The sequence below is a fragment of the Oxyura jamaicensis genome, chromosome 21 (genome assembly GCF_011077185.1).
Source record: "Oxyura jamaicensis isolate SHBP4307 breed ruddy duck chromosome 21, BPBGC_Ojam_1.0, whole genome shotgun sequence".
In the NCBI taxonomy this organism is placed as follows: Eukaryota; Metazoa; Chordata; class Aves; order Anseriformes; family Anatidae; genus Oxyura; species Oxyura jamaicensis.
The window spans coordinates 5938367-5957288 of NC_048913.1; the positions used below are offsets into that span (position 1 = coordinate 5938367).

General features: G+C 43.3%; 4 protein-coding genes across 6 annotated transcripts; all 4 read left to right on the top strand.

Annotated features, from left to right (window-relative positions):
- Positions 1-4817, top strand: LOC118177320 (arylacetamide deacetylase-like 4). The gene is made up of 4 exons (XM_035344944.1): positions 1-177; positions 2305-2521; positions 2948-3011; positions 3775-4817. The coding sequence occupies exons 1-4, from the start codon at positions 1-3 to the stop codon at positions 4547-4549; spliced, it is 1233 nt and encodes a 410-aa protein (XP_035200835.1). The 3' UTR covers positions 4550-4817.
- A 110-nt stretch (positions 4818-4927) lies between these two features.
- LOC118177133 (arylacetamide deacetylase-like 4) lies at positions 4928-9083 on the top strand. Of its 3 annotated transcripts, none has more exons than XM_035344565.1 (4): positions 4928-5836; positions 6782-6998; positions 7357-7420; positions 7978-9083. In XM_035344565.1, exons 1-4 carry the CDS (start codon positions 5660-5662, stop codon positions 8750-8752), a joined length of 1233 nt encoding a protein of 410 aa, XP_035200456.1. In that variant the 5' UTR covers positions 4928-5659; the 3' UTR covers positions 8753-9083. The 3 variants fall into 3 exon arrangements, with proteins under 3 accessions (XP_035200456.1, XP_035200457.1, XP_035200458.1); XM_035344566.1 differs by lacking the exon at positions 4928-5836 and adding an exon at positions 6001-6305; XM_035344567.1 differs by lacking the exon at positions 4928-5836 and adding an exon at positions 6302-6635.
- A 939-nt stretch (positions 9084-10022) lies between these two features.
- LOC118177132 (arylacetamide deacetylase-like 4) lies at positions 10023-14333 on the top strand. Its single transcript, XM_035344564.1, has 4 exons — positions 10023-10368; positions 12126-12342; positions 12545-12608; positions 13312-14333. Exons 1-4 carry the CDS (start codon positions 10048-10050, stop codon positions 14084-14086), a joined length of 1377 nt encoding a protein of 458 aa, XP_035200455.1. The 5' UTR covers positions 10023-10047; the 3' UTR covers positions 14087-14333.
- Positions 14243-18389, top strand: C21H1orf158 (chromosome 21 C1orf158 homolog). The gene is made up of 5 exons (XM_035344945.1): positions 14243-14257; positions 14672-14860; positions 16099-16212; positions 17071-17248; positions 17866-18389. The coding sequence occupies exons 1-5, from the start codon at positions 14243-14245 to the stop codon at positions 18126-18128; spliced, it is 759 nt and encodes a 252-aa protein (XP_035200836.1). The 3' UTR covers positions 18129-18389.
- The last annotated feature ends 533 nt before the right edge of the window (positions 18390-18922 follow it).

Genomic DNA, 18922 nt, shown 5'->3' on the forward strand with positions numbered 1-18922 from the left:
ATGGCAGCTATTTACACTATACTGGTGTTATTCCTGGCAGTTTTTGTTGCTGGATTTATATTGCTGATCATGGGGGCAATTAATTTTGATTTCTCCAACTCTGAAATTCCTCCTGGAATGAATCAACCTGTGAAGCTCCGAATCATTCATATCATTTTAATATGCATAGCTGTGGTGGTAAGTTAACTACCTGCATGTGATTTCTGTGGGAAGATGGTGAATCTGTACATTCTGAACTTGACGCAGTCCTAGAGCCTTGCTTGAATCAATTTTCAGAGAGGAAAGCGAGGCATGGTAATCATGCTGTAAGCTGCAGTTAGAAGCTCGGTTTTGCTAAAGAAACCTTTACCAGATTCTTTACATTACACTACATTATTGCGGTCAGATTCTGCCTTGCTCTTACGTTAGCCAGTATGGGTGCACGGGCTAACACAAGGGTCTGAAAGCCTGACTGTGCCTCTAAAATGAATTGTGCTAACCTAGCATTTGATTAAGAACGGTTAGTGGAAATGCAATGGAAACTGTTTCCAGTCTAGGTTCACAATATGTCTGATGTCTTTGGGCCATGCTTTCAAGCTTTCTTGGACTTGGGGGTGAGGAGTTCTGTATTTATTTTGAAGATTAAATTAGTGACCGAATTTTCCAGGGCTGTTTTTGGGAAGGTAGTTGCTCTTTGTCAAACAAGTGACAAAATTAGGTGATAAAGTCCAAGAGAAACCAAAGGAATTCCATCTCCCCTGAACACATTTTCGTAACTTCTGAGCAGCTAAGCAGGCTCGATTTGATGGGAATGAAGAGTTCTGGCCAGCCTGACTTCCTGGGGTTAACTGGCATGTAAAAGAGTGGGAAGCTAACAAGAGTTAAAGCTCTTACCAGCACCCGACTTTTGGTGATCTCTGCGAACAAAGGATCTCACTGAATGAGGAGTATTTTCATCTAGTGACAGATGCATAAATGCTGAGAGGAGGGCTAGGAATATGTGAGAAGTTGTGCACGCACTTAAATTACTACAGCACCTCCAAGAGAGACAAATTCTTTTAAAATGATATCATACATACACACAGAGACAGGCATACATATATACATAGATCAGTTGGGAATATTCTAGATTATAGTGGATCACACTAAAGAATTCCACCATGTATATTCTCATGCTTTGTCTCAATACAAGTTGGAATCATAAAATATTGACTTCAATCCAGCAGTAGAAAAAGGCAGCTCTCTTTTTACCATATGTACACTGCCCATTAGTACATAAACTAGACCTGTGTGCTGCAACATAACACAGAATGAAAAAAAACAAAACAAACCACAACAAACCTGTTCAATGTTAAGAACAACTTTTTAGGTGTTCCATTTCTGCTTGGAAAACAGCAAATTACAATAGAATAAATCATTTCACCATGTTTGTATAGAACCAGAAATACTAAGATTCATTTCTACAGAAAATTAAAATCAGTATGTTGCACAGCTTGTTACTTTCTTCAGCCTCAAAATCAAATATGGAGAACAGCTATAAATAGCCAGAGTCACCGATGAATAAAACGCCTTCCGCAGGCAGATATATTGAGCGGTAACACTGATAACACAGTACTGACAATCCATAGAAACATGGCAGTCTTTGATGAGAAACCCCTATACTGTGTAATAAGAGCTTGAAGAGTTTGGAATGAGTAAATAGAGTGTTTCAAAAGAGGTTAAGGGCTATTTGGTTTTGTTTTGTTTTTGTAAAGTTACCTTGGACCTGTAGTTCTCAGCTGGGTTGTTTTCACCCTTAAGTGCCTGGTGTGACTATCACTGGCTTAAAGAAGGAGCAGGTGCTTAGGCTTACTAAATACCTCAGGAACTTCCTGCAAATATATTGCAAACACCAGGCAATATTTCTGAGATGAATCAAAAGGCAGCTATCAAATACATTCTTAACTCATCACCAGAACTGTTATCCTTCACTATGTTTTCCCACCTTCTCAGAGGGCAAAGACAGAACAGCCAAAGAAAACCAAACTCATTTTCAATGACAGGTAAAGGACCTGCTGAGAAAGCAAAGGGATATACTTCACCAGTCTTTGTTAATGCTGGATTGCTTTGGGATTAGGCTCTTTGGTGAACACACTTTTCATGTGACCTCTCCTGATGCTACTGTTATTTGTTCAGTTGTACTGCACCTGTGAAACTACTCAAATACTTAATGATTCTCCTAAAAGATGTGACAGATATCATGAGTATGCTGACATTGCAGTTCCTTTGCTTGGGAAAATACAGCATCTTCTGAGTGAATTCCCTATTCCTTTTGCTTTTGAACAGGGAAAGATTTTAGAAAAGATTGGTATCTGCAGTCAGATTAACTTTGTCCGGTACATGCAAGGTGTAAGGACTCTGGGAGCAGACCAGAAGCTCTTCATCAAGGACCTGTGTTTTGGGAAAGTGCCTGTAAGGATTTATCAGCCTAAGGCTCCATCTTCCAGCCAAAGGAGGGGAGTTATGTTTTTCCATGGAGGAGGATGGACACTTGGAAGTGTTGGTAAGATAACTAACAGAAAAATTACTATAATTCGGTTAAAAAAGTGACCTCCTCATAAATGGTAAAGTTGATTGTTGCTTGACCTGTGCCAGTTATGAAATTTGAGTATAACCACAGGAGCTTTCAGAAGAAAGCATCTGCTATGCGTTATCTGACTTCTCAAAGAACAATGAGATATGAGACAAAAAAAAAAACCCACACAACACAAACAAACAAAAAAACTAAAAACAGATAGGGAAAAGGAAAGATAAAGGAGTAAAAAAGATCTGCAGAGCTATGTTGGAAGGGTCAAAGAAAAGTAGTCAGTATTTTTATTTTGCAATTCTTTGCCATACACAATGGACGTCAGAACTGTTAAGAGGGAAAAAAGTCAACAAAAACAAAACCCACCAAAAAAAAAAAAACAAATGAGAATGTTTCTTTCAGACACCCATGAAAACCTATGCCGCTCTCTTGCCCGAGGAAGTGACTCAGTGGTTGTATCTGTTGGGTGAGTCTTTTTTCTTATGCCATTTTTTAAGAGATTATTTCCTACACGGTGAATAGCACCTTATAGCTAGCCTGATCATTGCAACAACTATTCTCAGTAGATATTTCCGAAGGACTTGTCAAGCATGTGCTTTTACAAATTTACTCTGCTCTTGTTTGAAACCACCAAAGACTGACTCAGTTTTTACTGTCTGATTAAATCTCAAATAATGCTTATGAATATTTACCTGGAAAAAGAAGGACATCCTTTTAATTCCCACCAAAAAATTGATAGTAAACAGACAGTAAGTCAAAGATTCTACTTAACCCTCATTCAAAGAAAATACTTGATGCTTACAGCAGCATTACATGAATTACAAGCTAATATTATCATCAATATACTAACAGCTATTGGGATGATGATGATAGAGTTGGAGCAACAAAGACATAGAAAGGAAATACTCTCATTGCTACTTGACACATGGAAAGCTGAAGCATAAACTGATTAAAGGACTGCCCATATGACCTGGACATAATTAGCAGCTGAGTACTCCTGTGTTGTTCAATACCTGAGCAATGCTACAAAAAAAAGATGATGGTCCTTACAAGTTAACCTCTACTACCTGAACCTACTACTCACAGTTTATGTAAGACAACCTATGGAGAAAGGGAAAATTCTTATGTAATCGGTGTATTGCTGGTTGCAGAATCAGTATTTTCAGCAACACATTTAAAATTAACAACATTTCCTTCTCTTTCTTTTGCTGTCTCCTTCTGCGTATTAGGTACCGCTTAGCTCCTGAACACAAATACCCTGCTGCGTATGAAGACTGTCTTAATGCTACCATACACTTCATGAGGAACACAGAGCACTACGGGGTGGACCCTGCCCGTATAAGTGTCTGTGGGGACAGTGCAGGGGGCAATCTAGCAGCTGCTGTTAGCCAGACCCTGGCAGGTAGATCAGACCTCCCAAAGCTACGTGCTCAGATCTTGATCTACCCACACCTTCAGGCACTGGACTTCAATTTACCATCCTATCAGCAAAATCAGGGAGTCCCTCTCTTATTCCGAGAACGTGCTGCTTTTTTTGCTTTGCAGTACCTAAATGGGGATACATCACATATGGAAGAGGTCTTGGAGGGCTCTCATATTCCTATAGATATTAAATTAAATTATAAGAAGTGGGTGAGTGCAGACAACATCCCTGAAAAATTTAAGGTCAGAGGCTACAAACCATATGTGCTACTTGACTGTCCAACTGTAGTTTATGAGACAATGAAAAGATTCTGTGAGCCCAACCTGTGTCCCCTGCTAGCTGAAGATTCTATTGTTCGCCAGCTGCCAGAGTCTTTCATCTTGACTTGTGAGTATGATGTGCTGAGGGACGATGGCTTGCTGTACAAGAAGAGACTGGAGGACAATGGAGTTCGAGTGACCTGGTACCACCTTGAGGATGGATTCCATGGAATCATGAGCTTTTCTCATAGTAACTGGATGTCCTTTTCATCTGGAGAAAGGGGTCTCAACAATATTGTGAACTTCCTAAAAAGCTTATAGAAACAAATTTCTTTCCTTCCATAAGAATTACCAATTTTCTGTGGTCATTTGTGCTTCTAAATTCCATGTAAGAGGTTTAGGTAGGACAGTTTCAGAGCAATTATGCCAGAGTGATCACTCCAACAGTATATTTAAAGAATGTTGTGAAAGTTTACTTTAGTGCTGTTTCAAATGTTCCATATGCAGTCTCTATTTTAATGATCTATTTGGACTAGGCACTTGCTGCTTTCTCTGTAAATATTAAAGATGCAGTAAAATTTTAAATCAACATCTGGTCTGACCCATTTCATTCAATTAATGTCTATGCTTTTATTCTTCCTAGAAGACTAAGTGCGTTTCAGCAAAGGAGGAAGGTACTGATATGACAATACTATAAATCAGTGCCTTTGCTATATGTTGCGTGTAGCATCCAACCCTAAGAGTCCTCGTCACCGTCTTCCATAAAATTTCCATGGGCTGGGCAACTGATATTTTAGACTTGCAAAAATGGAGTCAAAACTGCATCCATCCCTGACAGAGCGACTCTGTTAACAGCTTTGTGTAAATCACAATCTTTGAAATGCTCTAAGTATGTTCCTACATTTATCAGACATACGAGTGTGTTGATAAGCTTGTTTCAATATTTAAATAAGAACAAAACAAGGTCAACGCATTTACTTTTGTAAAGCCCATGTTAGCCTGCTTTTTTTTCCTTTATAAATGCCCTTGTTAAGACTATAGACTCCAAACTACTTAAAGAACATCTGTAACACAAGAAGCAGTATGTTGTGGCTGCAGATCATATACAAGAGACAATTTAACCTCTACATTAGTTGGCTTGCTCCTCTTGTAAACAGCAACACATATCCACAATCCAAGAATGCCATATAGTCTACCACACCCTTTATCAATCCCACAATTAACAAGACGCTAAACAGGAAATTAAACACATTTTCTCCTGCCTCTTCTCCGATGTGATGCACGCTGGCACCTTGCACAACATCACCAAGGACTTCTAAGCGTGGCAGCTGAAGGAACTTGTTTTAACTTGGACTGCTCTAAGAGTCCACGTTATCTGAGAAAGCTAAATCAAAGATAGGCATAGAGACACCTCATCTTTTGTTAAGTGAAATGGCATTTTTTTATATACTGTCAGTGATACTGCTGGTAATTTTTACTGCTTCATTCATAACAGCAATTAGGACAACAATTCAATCTGACTACTCCAATGTCAGTATCCCTCCTGGAGTGAATCATCCTGGAAAGCTTCGAATTGTCCTTGCTTTTATGATTAGTACATCTGCTATGGTGAGTTACTTTGCCGTTATTTCTGTCAGAAGTGGGGTTTAGGTATTTTTTTTTGGTTACATTATGTAGATAATTAGCAGGATCCTGCTAGCTGCATTAACACTTAAAGGAAAGCTTTCCTTTTTATTTTTTTATTTTATTTTATTTAGATTGTTAACTTCAGAGGACAATTTTTAGAAGCATTTCTGTTAGACCTCGGATAGTTTCAGTCAGGATTTCCCTATGAACTTAGAGGCGAAGCCAACCATGAGCCCAAACAGTATCTGCTGAGCTTTTGTAACTCAATTTAAATGAATTATTTATTAACAGCAAAATGGCTTTGATTTTTGCTTTAGCTAAGCACAGATGATGTTTTCAGGCCATTCGTGGGGCTTTCCAGTAACGCTGGTAGAAGGCCAGGTGCTTTTTAAGCAGATAAAAACAGAGAGTCTTGGGAAACCTTGGAAGAATGACATCTGGCTGTAAGGTGGTAAGTGGTGGGCGGCTGGTATGAAACCGTAGGACTTGGTGACACTGAGAAGGGAACACCCTGTCTTCTTCCCTACAGCTTGTTGCCTGACAGGGCATGGGTCGGACGCGCGGGCCTACCTGCTCAGGCGCGTGGTGCCAAAGCAACCCCGCTCCCCCAGGCCCGTAGCCTCGCAGGGGACCGCCACGGCTCCATCTTCTCCCGTGACAGCTTTCTGTTGAGAACCGAGCCGGAGCAGCCGCCAAAGGCGAGGGTAGCGGCGAGTGGCTCTGGAGTAGGCTGAATCCCGCTAACACGAAGCCTGGATGCCCCCGCCGCGGCCGGGGGAAGGCAGGCGCAGGGTCTCCCTCACAGCAACCTGCCCGGCGGCCGGGCTCGGCTGCGCGGCAGCCTCCCCTCAGGCGGCCCGCGGCTGCTCGCTGCCCCGGAGGGGGCTCCCCGCGCTCAGCCCGCCTCTCCTCCCTCTCTCCGAACAGGGGAAGATTTTGGAGAAGATGGGGGTGTGCACAAAGATCGCCTTCACCCGCTACATGCGCTCCGGGAGGAAGCTGGGGCCGGACCCGCAGCTCTCGCTGGTGGACGCGCGGTTTGGCCGGGTGCCGGTGAGGCTCTACCGGCCCCGGGCGCCATCTGCCGGCCTGAGGCCGGGCGCCATCTTCTTCCACGGCGGCGGCTGGCTGTACTGCAGCATCGGTAGGGCGCCTCGGGGCATTTGCGGCCCCGAACGCAGCGGTGAGCTGCTGCCGCTGTCTTCTTGAGGTGTGAGGGGGAGGAATTCCGCCCTGACACCCGGGACAAGGGCTGAAATCTGGCTCAGCTCCCCCGTTACCCTCGGCAGCGGAGGGCTGCGGGCGGAGCGGTGCTGCCCGCCTCACGGGAAGGCGGCGGGGCTGAGGGGAGAAGGGGAGGGAAGGGGCTGAGGGGAAGGGGGAGAAGGGGAGGCAAGGGGCTGCGAGAGGGGGCGAGGGGCCGGGGGAGCACGGCCAGGGCGGGACAAGGCGGCCGCAGCCCCCCCGAGCCTCAGCAGCTAACGCACCCCAACTTCTTGCAGACTCCCATGAAAACATCTGCCGTTACATCGCCAAAGAAAGCGAGTCGGTGGTTGTGTCTGTTGGGTGAGTTCAGTCCGCACTACCCTTCTGAAGTACATATATATATATATATCTTTTTTCTTTCTCTGCTAATGCAGGGAGAGTGCAAACAGACCCCCAAGCAACGTTCAGGTATCTCTCGGCACAACTCAGAACTATGCTGGCACCACACTAAAAGGAGGAATGCTTCTTAGAAGAGTTTTCTAAGGAGCTAAAGGACTAATGAACAAACCTGGAAGGCAGTGGTTCAGTAATCTGTTTAGTTAGATGTACACTACAAGGAGGTTTCAAATGCAATCAAATGGTAATATATAAAACTAGTAAGATAGAAAAATGTAACTGCCTCAATTACTTAAATAAAGAAAAATAAAATGTAATAATTCTCAAGTGATATACCCTAAGTGAAGGAGAGGTGCAGCCTGATTAAATTACGTTATCCACAAGGAAGATGCAGTCTACACCAGAAGACCACAATGAACTTGTATCACTCATGTTCTAGTCAGTGTTCCAAGAAAAAGCAACACATTTAAAATTAACAACATTTCCTTCTCTTTCTTTTGCTGTCTCCTTCTGCGTATTAGGTACCGCTTAGCTCCTGAACACAAATACCCTGCTGCGTATGAAGACTGTCTTAATGCTACCATACACTTCATGAGGAACACAGAGCACTACGGGGTGGACCCTGCCCGTATAAGTGTCTGTGGGGACAGTGCAGGGGGCAATCTAGCAGCTGCTGTTAGCCAGACCCTGGCAGGTAGATCAGACCTCCCAAAGCTACGTGCTCAGATCTTGATCTACCCAGGCCTTCAGGCACTGGACTTCAATTTACCATCCTACCAGCAAAATCGAGGAGTCCCTCTCCTATTACGAGAACGTGCTGCTTTTTTTGCTTTGCAGTACCTAAATGGGGATACATCACATATGCAGGAGGTCTTGAAGGGCTCTCATATTCCTCCAGATATGAGGCAGAAGTACAGGAAGTGGGTGAGTGCAGACAACATCCCTGAAAAATTTAAGGCCAGAGGCTACAAACCACACAAACCTCATGAATTCAAGGCTGAAGTTTTTGAGAAATTTAAAAGGATTTTTGAGCCAAGCCTGTGTCCCCTGCTAGCTGAAGATACTGTTATTCACCAGCTGCCAGAGTCTTTCATCTTGACTTGTGAGTATGATGTGCTGAGGGATGACGGCTTGCTGTACAAGAAGAGACTGGAGGACAATGGAGTTCGAGTGACCTGGTACCACCTTGAGGATGGATTCCATGGAATCATAAGCCTGTATGGTTATCGTGTTTTGAAATTTCCATCTGCAAAAAGAGGACTGGACAGAATTGTTAAATTCATAAAGGGCCTGTAGAAACAACTTTCATTGGTTATGTTTCTCTATCTGAGAAATTGGGAAGTTCTCAAATCTTGGATATTAATTTTCAGCAAAAATATGATACCCCTTGATGTAAAAATATCAAATTTGCAATGAGTGAACTTCAAATCCCATCTGAAAAGTGGTCTTTGTCCTTGTGAGACTATTGACAGTTTAGCCTTTACGGTTTTAGTATTTTCCACGAACTATTTTTCAATTTCCCATCAAAACAGCATGTGATTGATTCCTTGTGTTTAATTAAAGGATGATTTATGTCCATGTAAACATTTTTCAATGAATAATTTGGATTAAATAACTCCTGTAGATTTCAAATTACCATGGCTCTATAAACTCCTGTTTCATTTTGGGATGTCTCTACTATGCCCTCTGAAGCTTAGGGCAAGAGATACTGGTTGAGTGGGAGCACTTAAGGACAGATTTTAGGAAGACAGTAACAATCAGGGAACTGGGCTCCTAATCAGTGTATCATAAAAGGCTGAGCTTAAGGAGAGAGAAAATATGAACCAAAATATTCTCATGTTCTTTCAGAGAGAGGTTCCCTGTGCTGTAACTTTTCTCCATATTTTGAGTTTTCGTTAAAGGACAAAGCAGGTGTATATCACTTGATTTCATGGTTTATTGTACACTGCTGATGAAAGCAATGAGATACAGTAGTGAAAATATTCAAAATCTTAAGACTGAGGAAAAGAAAATCCCATGAAAAAAGAAAAGCAATTCATAAGACTAAGGAAATCAGAGATTTTTACAGAACAAATGCTATACTTCAGATTTCCCTGGGTGTACACAGAGGCGATGTTTAAAGCTTTCTTCTGAAATTCACCAGAGTAAGGTTCTTTTTTTAATAGCAGCTAAAATTCCTGGGCAATTATGGGACTAGTAGGTCTGTCTGTTGAAGCACATTCATCAGTGGTATCTGCTTGTACCAGAGAACCTTTTTATCTAAGATGTAACAGAAAAGCTAGCTTAGCCAGTAGAGTCATTATTCGTGAAATCTGAGCTGTCACCTCTTCGCAGTGCCTGCCTTGCCCTTCCAGCGGGCCGCCTTCGGACAACGAATCCCTAAATTAAAGGGATGCTCGCGGCGATTTGAGGACGGAGCGGGCAGGAACTCGGGTACCCTGCCGGGCTGCGGCTCCGCAGAGGCTCAGGCTCTTGGCGAGCGGGCTCAGGACCGGGACGCGCGGCTCAGGCCGTGCCTCCCTGCACCCAGATTACGCCCGTGTGCCGCCAGCAGCGCGGCCGCCCCCCGGTGCTCGCTGGCCGCCCGCACCATGACCCCGGCGGCGGCTTTGCGGAGCTGTCACAGACGGGGCCGTGACGCCGCCGGCCGGCGGGGGGGGGGGGGGGGGGGGGGGGGTGGACGACGGCCGCTGCCGGGCCCCGCCGCGGGCCGGGGAGCCCCGCGGGGCCGCCGCCGGGCCATGGCGCTGCTGCCAGCGCTGCTGCTTCTGCTGCTGCTGCTCCTGCCCCTGGCGGCGCTGGTGCTGGGCACGGTGCTCCTCGGGCTGCCCAGCTACGAGATCCCGCCCGGGGTGAACCAGCCCGCCAAGCTGCGCCTGGTCCTGGCTGTCCTCCTCGGCACGGCGGCCCTGGTGAGTCCCGCGACCGCCCCGCGGAGCGCTGCGGGGGCTCCGGGCTCCCCCTTCCCCGGCCCCGGCAGCCGCGCACCGCGGGAGGCCCCCGCCGGCACAAGCCGGCCCCCCGCACCCCGAAGCCGGCCCTCGGGAGGAGCGTGCGGGGACCGGCCGCGGCTGCGGGGCTGGCGGCAGGCGGAACCGAGTCGGAGCCGAGCTGGGGGGTTGCCCGCTAGGTGCCCGCAGCTGCAGGGGAAGGCAGCTCCTCGGCCAGGGGAAAACCGCAGCCCTTCAGCCGCTCCTGCCGCGGCTGACATTTCTGGTACAAAATCCGGTTAGGGGCTGCTTTACTTAATCCCTGGACTCACTTTTACAGCATTGCATAAACGGCATTAGAGCTCTCCTAAACGCTTCCTCTGGCACTTGCGGCGCCTTTGGATTTTCAAAAAATCTTTAGCTTGCTCCGTTAGCCCCAACACCCCCTTTCTGACCACAGAGACCTTGGTTTCCTGCACGGTTTCTTACACCCTGCACATCCTCCTGAAATGCACTTGCCGTGCTCCCCAGCTCTCCTGGATCCTACCAGAAGGCAACAAGGCAATGGGTAAAGACTCACATTAAGCATTTAAAATTGTTTAGTAACTGAGCGCACTGATGAACTCGGTTAATTTTGTTCCCAGCTTCTCTTTACTTGTTCACTTAATACATCGAATTCATATTCTAGTTAGTGAGCTCATTGCAAGAGCACTGGGAAAGGATGCTCCTTCATTTTGTTCAGTAAGTCTTGTGCAAATAAAAAGCAGTAACTAACTTGCCCAACACATCTCAGCACTATGGATTTGCAAATCCACTGAGTTTTATGGTATAATTCAGCAGTATTAGTTTATGCAATGATGACCTGTAAGAGTCTATGAGGATGTTTCTGTATACACCATTTAATTGTTGTTATCAAGTATAAATAAATCAAGAATAAGCACAAGGGTGTGACGGGCAAAACTGACAATTAAAATGTAGATAAAAATCCTAGATGGCCAATTTGGATGCACTATATAAAATTGCTAATATGATACTAGAATGACACTGGATTTGAGTAACAGAGGTAGGTTTTTTTACTGTATGTAGGAAGTGAGAGACTGGGAAAATTGTTTTTCCTGAAATTAAGAGCTTTATTTTTATCAGGCAACAGGGGTCAAATTGCTGTATGGGAAGCCTAGATTTTTACATCTGATTCTTCAGAAGATGATCTGGAAGATTCTGGTGACTGCTAATATGATATAACATAGAACTTCTCCTTGGTAAAACTAATCTAGGTAGTCTTAAAAGAAATACTAATTTTTGACTCTATCCTGAGACCTCTCACTTTCTTAGAACTGGATGGTGCTTCCCAAGAAAACCAGCTGCAGAGTGACGTTTCCTCACTGTTTTCCAAGGGTTTATGAAGGCAAAAAAAGGACTAACAACCGATGAGAATGAACTCTCCTAGCAGTACTTAGAATACAAGAAGCCATTTAGAAAGAGTTTAGGAGATGTTTGCATAGCCATGATCTTCTGAGAGCGGTCCTCATGGTGGTTATTCTAACTTAACTACACTGTTACTATTGCATCTTATTACAGAATACCAATGTTTTACAACATCAGCACTTCTTGTCTTGTGAGCCTTGTGTTTCTTTAAACTTTTCCTCAAATAGAGTTCAAAGTAAGTATGATGTAGACTTTTTATACCTTGGCTAAATCAAGACTTATTAAGAAGCCTTAATTTCTTTTACCTTTAACAGGGAAGGATTTTGGAGAAGACAGGGCTTTGCAGTCAAATCACTTTTGGCCGATACGTGCGACAAGGACGGAGACTAAGGGTAGACCCAAAGCTCTTTATCCAGGATCTGCAGTTTAACAAAGTACCTGTGAGGGTTTACCAGCCTAAAGCTATAACACATGGGCGAAGGAGAGCTATCATCTTCTTTCATGGAGGAGGCTGGGTATTTGGAAGTCTTGGTAAGATATGTGCTGGAGGAATTCTAATAATGTACAAAGAACATTCTCATGTATTCATTAAATTGAAATGAGAGGAGCTTTAAGCATGTGATTTTGGAGAAAGTCTGAAAAGAAATACACGCCTTTCTAGAAATGAATATTCCCTTGATGTCTCAAAGATTAGGTCACTAGCAAAATACTAATGAAAGTATTTCTTTTCCAGATACCTATGAAAAAGTGTGCCGCTACATATCCAGAGAAAGTGACTCAGTAGTTGTATCTGTTCAGTAAGTGAACCCTACCCAGCTCTATTGTTCAGAGATTATTGTTGCTGTGGTGCCACAGAAGAGCTGCACTGTTTTCGGAGATGTTACATTTTACAGAAAAAAAATCTAAAGAATTCAGGGAAGTACATAAAGAGACAAACAGTGATAGCTGTGAAATCACAGCTCCTAACTGTTCATGCACTGCTATACTCAGAAAAGACCCCAGTGGGAATATTTGCCACACTAAGAAAATCTGAAAAAGCCAATTTAGAACTTAGGTAAAACACGTCTTCCTTGTGTTGAACACGAACATACAGTGAGATGTTCCAAACACTTGTAGTTTATAGACAAAGAGAGAATAATCACACTATATTACTCCCACTTTTACACATAGAAAGCAGAGGCACAAAATCATTAAATAATCTTGTCAAGAATACACTGGGGGGCTGGGGGTTTCAGCACAACTAAGAAATGAATTCCAATGTTTCACTCAGTTTCTTAATTAGAAGACAATCCTACTTTCACGTGTCTTTGTGATTGAACACACAATTTACAGCTTAACCGCAATCCCTAGCTGAGGAACGCCTGCTTAGGAGGTAATGAATATCCTGACCTGAAGGAAAAATACCCCAAAACAATGGGGCTGGAAGGCAGTGTAGGATAGCATTTCTGAATTAATACTAATGACATTTCCTTCTCCTATACTTGTCTCTTTATGTATTAGGTACCGCTTAGCTCCTGAACACAAATACCCTGCTGCGTATGAAGACTGTCTTAATGCTACCATACACTTCATGAGGAACACAGAGCACTACGGGGTGGACCCTGCCCGTATAAGTGTCTGTGGGGACAGTGCAGGGGGCAATCTAGCAGCTGCTGTTAGCCAGACCCTGGCAGGTAGATCAGACCTCCCAAAGCTACGTGCTCAGATCTTGATCTACCCAGGCCTTCAGGCACTGGACTTCAATTTACCATCCTACCAGCAAAATCGGGGAGTCCCTCTCTTATTCCGAGAACGTGCTGCTTTTTTTGCTTTGCAGTACCTAAATGGGGATGCATCACATATGCAGGAGGTCTTGAAGGGCTCCCATATTCCTCCAGATATGAGGCAGAAGTACAGGAAGTGGGTGAGTGCAGACAACATCCCTGAAAAATTTAAGGCCAGAGGTGTGAAGCCGCTTAGGCCCACTGATTTTGTGGCTGAAGTTTATGAGACAGTGAAAAGATTCTGTGAGCCCAACCTGTGTCCCCTGCTAGCTGAAGATGCTATTGTTCACCAGCTGCCAGAGTCTTTCATCTTGACTTGTGAGTATGATGTGCTGAGGGACGATGGCTTGCTGTACAAGAAGAGACTGGAGGACAATGGAGTTCGAGTGACCTGGTACCACCTTGAGGATGGATTCCATGGAATCATAAGCCTGTATGATTATGGGGGGTTGTCATTTCCATCTGGTAAAAGGGGATTGGACAGCGTTGTTAACTTCCTAAAAGGCTTATAGTAAACATCTTAGATTCCACAAGTCTGTTCATGCCTCAAGCTAGAAAAATATCTTTTTAGGATATTTAATATCAGGTGATGGGTAGTCAGTCAAAGGCGGCCATTAACAGTGATTAACAAGGCTCATGTGAACTGCATTCCAGCTGATAGTTGGACCATGGAATATGCAAACGTTATACATGCTTGTACCATGCTGCAAGCTCTTATCTTTAGCTATGTCAATAAATAAGAATATTATTTTGAATGGACATCTTGGTTCATCATACTCGTTTAAAATAAAACGTGTCTATGCATCTATGCAGAGAGACTGTGTGTAGCGCAGGTGTGTGTGGTGTGTTGGTGTGAGTAAATCACATATCACAGTGCTCTGATTGTGCGCTCTCAGAGAAAAAAAAAAAAAGAAAAAAGATAGCTTAATTGAGTGGGTGAGGAGCCACTGTTTGACTCAGTAGGAATTATGATGCAGCCTAGAATGTGGTTAGGTCACTGGGACAGCAAACACAAATGGTTCTAAGGCAAAGCAGCTTCGCACATCACCCGTGCTTCTCAGCACCCTGTCAGGCAGAGCCCTCTGCCCTAGTTTTAGCACTGGACTACTGAGTCATCGTTCATCCACAAAACTGGAAGAACAATTATTCAACAACCAAGGAGGGCAGCACTGGTGAGACAAAGAAATATGATTGCATCAATTAAAGATGGACGGGACTGGTGGAAAATTGAACCAAAATACTCTACTAAAGTTCTCATTGGAAACTGGCTGGAAGAGAGAAAAAGGGTAAGAGCATGAAAGAAGTGTGAGAGCAGGATAGAATGGGTCAAAATCAATTCTCTGCAAACAGAATACAACTGCAGGGGGAGCTGGAGTCCAGGCTCATCTCAGAAAAGTAATAAAAGCGAGAGGGTTAAGCATCTTGCTTGGCCTCCGTTCATTCCTTTTATGATCTCCCATTCTTATCTCTAAGTCAGGACAGAAGCAATGTCTGAGCACCATGTATGTGGTTCACACAAGTTTGCCAATTAAAAATGCTATAGACTGCTATAAAACTTAATAATATATACAACTATATGACAATCATATATATAACTAAATAACACATAACAGTATTATACAATAGAGGCTTCTTTTGCCCTTCCATAAGTTGATACTTACTTATTACTTGTATCAACGGATCCTTGCTAATTTGGCTGTTGGTTTCATTTGTGCAAACGAGCAGTTTTTGCTAGCAGAGCTGCTCTACAGATTGCATATCCTACTTAGGAGCTGAACAAAATTTTATCATTACACATTTCATTTTGTTAAAACACGCCAGCTAGGTTGAATATGGGAGCTATCAGGGCAAATCCTCCTGACTCCATTAAAATTACTTCCTTTAGATTTCTTGTTATTTATATATTTATTTTTTTCCCTGACGTTCATGAAATCTGAGGTGATCTCAGAAGATGAAGATAGTTTAAGGGTATAAAAATTATGTAGAAAAAAGAAATCCATGAAGTATTTCATTAGATTATAAATGAGGGTGAAATAAACTGAAAAGTAACGAGAATATGAAGAAAAAGCCTTTGTAGCTGAAGAAATAAGACAGGGAACAGTTTTCCAGAGAAGATATAACATTTCTTAGTATTTTTCCAACTGGACGTGAGCAAAATGCTAGACAATATATTGCAAAGCCTGGCCTGCTGCGTCAGGAGGCTGGGAAAAAGAGAGAAAAATGGGTTAATTTGTCTTTTTCAGATGTTAGTTCACATGGCAGGTGACAGTATTTAATACCCAACCATGAATAATTTTTCAAGGGCTGTCTTGCATCTTATATCTACACCAAAGAATCAGTCCAGAATTTTACAACGGCTGATTGCATCTGCTGACTTTGCTATCTGCAAAAAAAGTACATGGTGCAGACTTCCTTTTAAATAAGTGCTCTTAAAATGCATTGATGAAAAAAGGAGCTCTGGAACAGAAGTTCTGTAATTACCAGGTTGCGTTTGCTATCCCCTGAGTGTTGTATATCTCTCTAGTTTATCAAACCCACTGGGAAACTTGGCTGCAGCATATACAGCACAGACTTCGTTTGCTTCCCAGATCACAAACCAGAACAAACACTAAGAAGAATCATGATGAAGAAATATGAGGTAAGTAGACGGAATTTCAGATGCAGGGTTGTGTGCGCTAACAATCCATACAGCAATGATTTATAACTACTACCTATGTCATGTTTTATACCCCTGAACACGGGTACGTGTAAAAGAAGGCACTGCAGCTCTCTGGCCAGGTTACAGGATCCAGAGCGCTCCCTTGTAGGCGTGATTGAAGTGGGATGCCTCTCAGAGGTAGACAAACAGCACGCACTACTTGGTTCTCTCTGGTCGCTTCCCAGTATCCCCCTGGTAGGGAAACCAGTGTCCATGATGAAAATCAGCACGTTACCGGACTGGGGATCATATCTTCAGGACATCCTGTGGGCTTTAGTAAGAGCTTGCTGGTAACAGATGATTGGCACAGCCCCAATTTCATAGGAATGAACTACATTTAAATGAGTCCCAGAATAACACTTTTCCCATAAGTATAATCTGGTAGAATGTCCTTTCCTCTAATGTACCTCTCCATCCCCAAATATGCTGATCATTCTCTCCTGACAGACAGCTAGAGAGTATATGAAATGCTAATGCACAATGAAACCTTCCAGCAGCACGAGAAAATCAGCTTCTCAGTTGCAGGCTTAAATGTTCCTGCAAATGTATGATGAATGTCTTCAAATCAGACAGATCAGGTCGCATGGTGTACAGATCTTGTTGTTTAACTGGAAGTTTACCTTCCTTTAAAGGCAAATGCCTTTATTTTCAGGGATTAAGTTGTAAGTAAAGGTAATGCAAGTATTCACAACGTTTTGTGGTATCACTGGTAGCACAGTTGGACTCAAAAGCATGCTGAGCCATCTGAATGCTACGCACTGAGACAAATGGCATGGTTTCATGTGCATCTCATTGCAGGGCCTGCCAGCACAGCACTTCTTCACACATCACGAGGAACCAAGAAGCCGAAATTTAGTATCAGAGTATGACGATAAATACAATAGACACGGTTATGACCCTGTGCTGCCTCCCCTCCGCAGCTGGAATGGACGCAAGCTTGCCTGGATTCCTCAGAAATCAGATTTCCCCATTCTTGGTAGCTTTTGGTGTTATTAATTCAGATGAAACGGTGCAGTGGTGAACCTATAGACTTAGAGCCAGCCCTTCTGTTTTAAAAATCATTCTGAAAATGGATTTTCCAGTGAAGTTTAGCTGCTTTTTTACTCAGTCAGTAGCTTATTTTTATGATCATTAAAGTGGAAATGTTATCCATGTAACTACACTTAACGACTGCAGGGAAGCAGTGAAGGATAAGCCTTCAATGGAAACATTTTTCTTCCCTGTGCAATAATGCCAGACAGCAGCTGAAAACAAGGGGACCTGTGAGGTGTAACTGGCAGGAGAATTCACTGAGTGTTAGTATGTTTCTGAACTTAAGTGATATATACACCTCTGCTAATTTCTTTAATACCTACTGTGAAGAATCAAGACTCCTACATTTGTATCATTATTGCTTTCCTAGCAATATCTAGCAGTGATTTTCCCCTCCAGCCAGAGGGATGCACACATGCCCTGGGAACAAGAAGATCTCAGTCTGTCCTTAATCTGTTGTCAGAATAGTACAGGCATTCCCCGTGCCCCCTGTGGAATAACGATGCCAGGAACAAATATTTAATTTTATCATTTATAACATTTAACCATTTCTTGTCTCAGAACCACCCACCAACTACGGCCTTCTCGAGCACCTGATGAAAAAATGGCACAAGAAAGAAGCGGAAATGATGAGGAGTGTCTACACCATTTCCTACGAAAAGCCACCAATTTCTGCTTTTGCTAAAACTGATGGCCTCTCTTCCAGGCAGGGACGTCATCCCCATCGTATTGGTAGAATCCTGGACTATGAAGGGAGTCAGAAATATCTGCAAGCCCTCGGCCAACTAGCGAGAGACAGAAAAGCAAGAGATGCCTCTATGTAAACGGCTTAGTGTGATCTTAAGTACTACTTAATACAGCTTGTTGCTCATATACGTAAGAGTGATCTGCTCTGTGCGGAAGGAATGGGAATTAGGTTACGCAGGCAGAGGGAGGGCTGACTGCTGGTTAGAGCAAGTTGCTGGGTTACGTTCTGAGCTGCAGATGGCTAGGAATATTTTTTCAACAGAAGATATTAAATCACTGAAAACAAAATTTATATCTGTCAGACTCTAGTCAATGAACAGCTGCATTAAAAAACAGAATGGGACAGAACCTGAAAGGTTATAAATCTCTAGTTGCTTTGCCCTTCGTTGTTATTGCATTTTTATACAGCTTGCTATACATTTCTTTACAGAGAAAGGAGAAAAGAAACCTGTATTATTCCATAACATGCCTGAAATGCCCAAAAGTAAAGTAAGCAAATGAAATGGCTGAACACCTAAGGACAAGGTGAACCAAGGTTTCTCTGAACATAGTAAGCAAGCAGACCTCAGCTGCCCTTGGCTTTACATTCTGAATAGCACTTAAGGGTAGATAAGCTGCAAACTACGTTAGCTGGCCTTATATTACCAAACAGTAAGCCCAGAAAAAATAGCAGTTGGTGGCCTTTACGTTGCTGGATGTGGCACCCTGATAGTGCTGACACAAGTCCAAATTCTTATTGCACTTTGGTGCAAGTTCTGCATTTAAATCGTGCTTGGTCCAGAGAAGATATCTGCAAGGTTCAGCTGCTGCTGGTCTGAGGTTCAACAGTAAACCTGCAGCAAATTAAAGTCTTAGATTAAATATAACTGTA

Excerpts from the sequence above, each read along its gene's own strand:
- LOC118177320 (XM_035344944.1), top strand. The coding sequence starts at position 1 with ATGGCAGCTATTTACACTATACTGGTGTTATTCCTGGCAGTTTTTGTT. Across the intron at positions 2,522-2,947 it reads ATGGACACTTGGAAGTGTTG|ACACCCATGAAAACCTATGC; the intron begins GTAAGATAACTA and ends TGTTTCTTTCAG. Across the intron at positions 3,012-3,774 it reads TCAGTGGTTGTATCTGTTGG|GTACCGCTTAGCTCCTGAAC; the intron begins GTGAGTCTTTTT and ends TCTGCGTATTAG.
- LOC118177133 (XM_035344565.1), top strand. The coding sequence starts at position 5,660 with ATGGCATTTTTTTATATACTGTCAGTGATACTGCTGGTAATTTTTACT. Across the intron at positions 5,837-6,781 it reads TGATTAGTACATCTGCTATG|GGGAAGATTTTGGAGAAGAT; the intron begins GTGAGTTACTTT and ends CTCTCCGAACAG. Across the intron at positions 6,999-7,356 it reads CTGGCTGTACTGCAGCATCG|ACTCCCATGAAAACATCTGC; the intron begins GTAGGGCGCCTC and ends AACTTCTTGCAG.
- LOC118177132 (XM_035344564.1), top strand. The coding sequence starts at position 10,048 with ATGACCCCGGCGGCGGCTTTGCGGAGCTGTCACAGACGGGGCCGTGAC. Across the intron at positions 10,369-12,125 it reads TCCTCGGCACGGCGGCCCTG|GGAAGGATTTTGGAGAAGAC; the intron begins GTGAGTCCCGCG and ends TACCTTTAACAG. Across the intron at positions 12,609-13,311 it reads TCAGTAGTTGTATCTGTTCA|GTACCGCTTAGCTCCTGAAC; the intron begins GTAAGTGAACCC and ends TTTATGTATTAG.
- C21H1orf158 (XM_035344945.1), top strand. Across the intron at positions 14,861-16,098 it reads GGCTGGAAGAGAGAAAAAGG|TTTATCAAACCCACTGGGAA; the intron begins GTAAGAGCATGA and ends ATATCTCTCTAG. Across the intron at positions 17,249-17,865 it reads ATCAGATTTCCCCATTCTTG|AACCACCCACCAACTACGGC; the intron begins GTAGCTTTTGGT and ends TTCTTGTCTCAG.